Genomic DNA, 5404 nt, shown 5'->3' with positions numbered 1-5404 from the left:
CCCCCAAGTAGGGGGAATGCACTAGAAGTAAATGTTTATGTCCCATGAAATGAGGATGTTGTTTGCTTCTTGTGAAGCGCGGCTGACACGTGTCTATGTTCTGTCGGTGTGGAAATAAATAATTCCTCCACTGTGTTTATATCCGTGAAGTTCTGACTCCCAAAAGCAAGCTTTGTCTTAAATACTGCTGAATTGGCACATATGTTCTTGACAAGCTGCAAGGCTTGGTCACAGACATCATGTGCAGGCACTTTACATATGCTGAGGTATTTAGGAAATCTTTACATTAGCACTTTACAGTTACAACTGTATTTGGATGATAAAAAAAACGCAACTAAAAAATACATTGTCTTTTTGGTAGAAATTGACCCTCAATCCAGAAGCCCCATACAGCTCTAACTAAGCAGTACCCAAGACATTTAGTGTATTTATAATGTGTCAACCTGTTGTGTTATTTGTTTTTTAGCCAATAACAGGGTCCAGACAAGGGAAGTCTAGTTCTCAGCCTCAGCAATCAGAGGTGCTGTGTAGTTCATGACACAGCACTTCTGGGAATATTTGGCCCCGGGCTGTTGCTGTGAAGGAGTTCAATAACTGTCTCGTGAGTACGCCAGTTTCCAGTTACTTCCCACAGGGTCCTAAAAAACCAGCCAGAACAAAGCTGCTGTTGAGCTGTTGCCAAGATATCAGCCAGACTGAAACACCAGAACATTTGGCAAAAGAAAGCACAGCAGGAGAGCCTTTACTAGAGTTACCTTTTGGTGCACTTTGTTTTACTGGTTTTTTTTTTATGTTGACTGCTTAGAGCAAACTGCTGTATCACCGGATGTTTGAACAGCTTTTACAAATGTGGGCATTTATGTTTCAGATGGGAGAACAGCCGCAACTGTTCCTGCGGTCAGGTAGAGGCTACGAAATTCTGTTAATGAAGTATGTTGTTTACAAGATGACTGAAATCTTCAGCCCTAGTGAGTGTAACACCAGAGTTTTATAAGTCTGCTGTATCATTATCAATTCATTGCTTGGAGTGTTGGAAAAGTAAAGTGCATCATGCTATTAGTCAGATGATCAAAACCACTTTAATCTCTCCAGTAAAAAGTAGGCTACAGCCAGTTGCCCGTTAGCTTAGCATAACAATGGGAAACAGCTAGCTGGCTGCATCTGAAGATAACAAAATTCATCTCCCAACGTGTTAATCAATAAGCTATAGAAGTGCTGGTCTGTAGACCGTTACTGTTGGACAAAGCCAGGCTAGCTATCTCCAGTCTTTATGCTAAGCTAAGCAGCTGATAGCTACAGCCTTATATTTACCACACATACTGATATCGATCTTTAACTTTGACAGAGAGCGAATAAGCTTATGTCCCAAAATATTCCTGTAACGTCTTAGAGTCAAGAGTCATACAGCCATGTTGTGATAAAAATAAAAGTTTTAAATGCATCAATAAAAAACACCAGGTTCAGTAAACATAATGTTTTACCAAATCGGGTGCATTACAATATCGCAGTTAACAAAAGGATAAAACTCCTTGAGGAAATCTACAAATGGCATTACGGACAGATCAACCACATTTGAACAACATACGTCTGGGTACAGACATCTACAAAGTGTACCATACAAGTTGACCCAGTGTGTCAAAATCTGAAGACATCAAACGTTGCCATTTAAAAATAGACACTTCATAAAAATCAAAAGAATTAGTACATTGAAGACTGGATAGTTGAAAAGGCAGGTCAACATATATTAACAGTACATGAACTAGTCAGATTCATTAAGTTACACATGCTACCCAGCCTTAGCAGCTCTACTCTTGTCCGTGTGCTTTAGTTCATTTTAGTCACCGACAAAAAGGGAAAATTATGACATGGGCTATAAAACAGTGTTACAAAAGCCGATCCCTTCTAAAGATGAGGGGAAAGACATACCCTGCCATTACCAGCTCATAACTACCAAGGATCTCATTACCTTGTCATATCTTAAGTTGACCAGCCAACTTTTAACCATTAATATGCAGGTTAAAATCATCTCAGTGGGAGGGGAAAAAAAAAAAAAAAAAATACAGTACTAGTTTAAAGAAAGTATAAAGTCAGGAGGGCAGTGGGAGTCAGTCTATGAGTTGTGGATTTAGTAATCCGCAGGTTCATCTCCCTCCTCGTTCAGCAAACAGGTGCGGATCAGGGCCTCGGTCACACCGTATGGGTCACAGTTGGCAGACGGACGGCGGTCCTCAAAGTAGCCCTTCTTCTCCTGGCCGACGTTGCGAGGAATGCGGATGCTGGCGCCGCGGTTGGCCACACCCGCGGAGAATTCGTTGATGTTTGAGGTTTCATGGTGGCCGGTGAGACGGCGGGCGTTGTCGAGCCCCCCTTTGGGGTCATAGGCACGAATGTGATAGCTGTGCCTCTTCCCAAGCTTCTCAATGGAGTCTTCAATGGCTCTGAAAGCAGAAATGATGAGATTACCCCATCAGACATTTAAAACCATTCATGCAAATACTCTACTGCAGCAGCAGCACTGCTGTCAAAGTCAACCCCTTGATGCCTTTGACACTCACTTTAAGCCACCATCTTCCCGCATCTCCTTTGTGCTAAAGTTTGTATGGCAGCCGGCACCGTTCCAGTTACCAGGGATTGGCTTGGGGTCAAATGAGGCAACAACACCAAAGTCTTCACAGACACGGTGCAGGAGGAAGCGCGCCACCCACAGATGATCACCCATGTTGATCCCTTCACAAGGTCCAACCTGGAACTCCCACTGAACACACAAAAAGGTCATAAGTTACATTTTTAACTGGCTGTTAAAACCATGATAATATGCAAAGTCTAAAAATGTATTCGATTTATCATTATTTTTACCTGTGCAGGCATCACTTCTGCATTTGTGCCACAAATCTGGACTCCAGCATACAGACAAGCTCTGTAATGGGCCTCCACTATATCTCTGCCATAGGCTTTGTCAGCTCCCACGCCACAGTAATATGGACCTGTAAACATGTTAACTGTTTAACATACCAGACATCGACTCATGCAGGAAAGACATTTACACAGGCGACTTTAAACTAGCTGCCTACCTTGTGGTCCAGGGAAACCATTAGATGGCCAGCCAAAAGGGTGTCCGTCTGTGCCCAGGATGGTGTACTCCTGCTCCATGCCAAACCAGGGATGCTGGTCCTCCACCATCTCCATCACCTTCTTGCATGTGATTCGGAGGTTGGTTTCTGCAGAACACAACAAAAAAGCTCAGATTAGAAGACTTGCACCAGTACAGTCCAGTTAAGCAAGTCACCTTTAGTGTCATCTTAATAGGAAATTATACAAAACATCCTAATAATTTTCCAACTAATTTGGTCTCCATCATGAGATGCAACAATATACAAAGTGCAAGTGTGAGATAGTCCCTCAAGGCAAACTGAAGTTGGGCCGGTGAAACCAATAGTTTTAAGTTTTGGTTTCTTCTGCTCATAATGTTGGTAGATTAAAGGCTGATACATCACTTCAACGTGCAAAAGCCTCAACGCATCAGCGTGCATGCACGTGAGAATGAATGAGTGCATGCATGTGCAGACGAGTGCATTTGTGTCAGAGCATGTGTATGTGTGCACACCTGTTCGTATGTGGGTGTGCATGCAACTGTGCCATATTTTTTATTTTAGTAGTATTATTCTCCCCCACCCACCTCGTACCAATCAAGTCTGCATTCTCCTACTCAAGTTACAGCATAAAAATGTATATGTTATACATGTTATATAAAGAGTTATTTTGGAGAGGGAGACAGTTTGCCATTTCTGCCATATTGTTGCAAGTTATTCCATTCATTACAACTTAAACACTTTACAGACTCCGAGTGTTGTTGTTACCTGCAGATTTACCGTTGTACTTCTGCACTTCACACAGGACCAGCTTGTTGGGGTCTTTACGGAATGGATCACGGAACATGGCAGCAGGAATCAGGTACATGTCGCTGTTGGAGCCCTCAGCCTGGTAGGTGCTGGAGCCATCAAAGTTCCACTCAGGCAGATCTACAGGAGGAGGAGGAGGAGGGCAGATATATTACACTCAGGGGCTTAGGGTAATATTAGAAACCATTTCAGGAAGACTCAAGAGAATGCTCACCTTCGATGCTCTTGGGCTCAAAATCCAGCGTCCTGGTTTTGCACCGGAGCCCCTCTCCGGTTCCATCAATCCAAATATACATGGCTTGGACTTTATCCCCCTGAGGGAGATCCATGTACTGCTGCTTGACAGCTTTACTCAATGTGGCGCTGGCGGACGTGGCCATCTTATTTCCTACTATAACACACCTGAGGAGGATAAGGAGAAGAGCAGAGGAGATGCAGGTATGAGACCACGGTGCGCTCCGGATCACGTGTTGCGTAACATGGTTTTTTGGAGGGGGGGGGGCGCGAAAAAACACAAAAACAGCACCATTGTCTCTTCTTCCAGAAAGGCGGAGGGATGAAAAACGCGTTGAGGATGTAAAAGAAGGCACATTTCCAGTCTTTTCCCTCCCTCTCCACTTTGGAAACAAAGGGAAAAGCCCCTTGTCACCGCACGTCCATGACTATTACATTTAACAAGATAGACTGCCTGCTCAGAAAGGATGCCTCGTGGAGAACCACATTATTAAAAAAAGGAATCAGACACACACTGACTAACAACTTCAGCAGAAACACATCGCTACTGTCCATCTTATTGCCAATACGGCTGTTGTTGTAGTCATGGTTACAATAGTTGCCAGAGTGAGGCAACATTACATCATAAGCTTCCTCGATGAGACCCATCACCTACTTCCTACAACTGAAAGCCTTACTTAAAAAAAATCAAACACATAAAACAGGCTAAACGACGAGCTGACGGTATAAGCGCGTGGTTAAGTAAGAGCTCATTGTCTGAAGTGGTCAACAACGAGAAGTCAGGTACAATGAGTACATGCTGAGCGCCTGCCCTGCCGCGAGGAAGTTTAACACGGAACGAAATCAGAGAAGAAGAAAAAAAGAAAACGATGTTTACCTGGAGAAACGAGGAAATTGAAATAAAAACTAAAGGACTGGCAGGTCCAGTGTCTTGTCGTTTGATGTCTCGCTAGTGTCTCTCTCATTCTCCGGTACCGAGACTCCGGACCCGAGCACATTTATAAGAGCAGGAACTGGGATGTCGCGTCTTTGATTGGTCGGAGAGACGGCAGCGTGTTTACTCTAAGGTGATTGAAGGCACACCAAGCCCGATCATTGGACGGACTGCAAGCGGAGCTGCAACGCCCTCTAGCAGGAGCTCAGCAGCGTGTTACTATGCGTGACCCTCCACTTGCGCGCGCGCGCGCGCACGCGTGTGTGTGTGCGCATCCACATCCTCACATTTAGACATGACCTGAGGAATCATAATTAAAACAAAAAGTATGCACTAG

General features: G+C 44.1%; 1 protein-coding gene across 2 annotated transcripts; it reads right to left on the bottom strand.

Annotated features, from left to right (window-relative positions):
* Positions 1–1060: 1060 nt before the first annotated feature.
* Positions 1061–5119, bottom strand: LOC139295967 (glutamine synthetase). 2 transcript variants are annotated; one of them, XM_070918184.1, is made up of 7 exons: positions 5011–5119; positions 4114–4301; positions 3858–4019; positions 3072–3218; positions 2857–2984; positions 2556–2755; positions 1061–2438 (listed from the first exon to the last, which is right to left on the bottom strand). In XM_070918184.1, the coding sequence occupies exons 2-7, from the start codon at positions 4277–4279 to the stop codon at positions 2126–2128; spliced, it is 1116 nt and encodes a 371-aa protein (XP_070774285.1). In that variant the 5' UTR covers positions 4280–4301; positions 5011–5119; the 3' UTR covers positions 1061–2125. The 2 variants fall into 2 exon arrangements, with proteins under 2 accessions (XP_070774285.1, XP_070774286.1); XM_070918185.1 differs by having other exon boundaries at positions 3870–4019.
* Between the last annotated feature and the right edge of the window lie 285 nt (positions 5120–5404).

The sequence above is a fragment of the Enoplosus armatus genome, chromosome 14, assembly GCF_043641665.1.
Source record: "Enoplosus armatus isolate fEnoArm2 chromosome 14, fEnoArm2.hap1, whole genome shotgun sequence".
NCBI classification, from domain to species: Eukaryota; Metazoa; Chordata; class Actinopteri; order Centrarchiformes; family Enoplosidae; genus Enoplosus; species Enoplosus armatus.
Note: the sequence above shows the minus strand (reverse complement) of the source record. Positions and strands in the feature narration are given on the sequence as shown.

Excerpts from the sequence above, each read along its gene's own strand:
- LOC139295967 (XM_070918184.1), bottom strand. The coding sequence starts at position 4,279 with ATGGCCACGTCCGCCAGCGCCACATTGAGTAAAGCTGTCAAGCAGCAG. Across the intron at positions 4,020-4,113 it reads TGAGCCCAAGAGCATCGAAG|ATCTGCCTGAGTGGAACTTT; the intron begins GTGAGCATTCTC and ends CTCCTCCTGTAG. Across the intron at positions 3,219-3,857 it reads GTACAACGGTAAATCTGCAG|AAACCAACCTCCGAATCACA; the intron begins GTAACAACAACA and ends TGTGTTCTGCAG.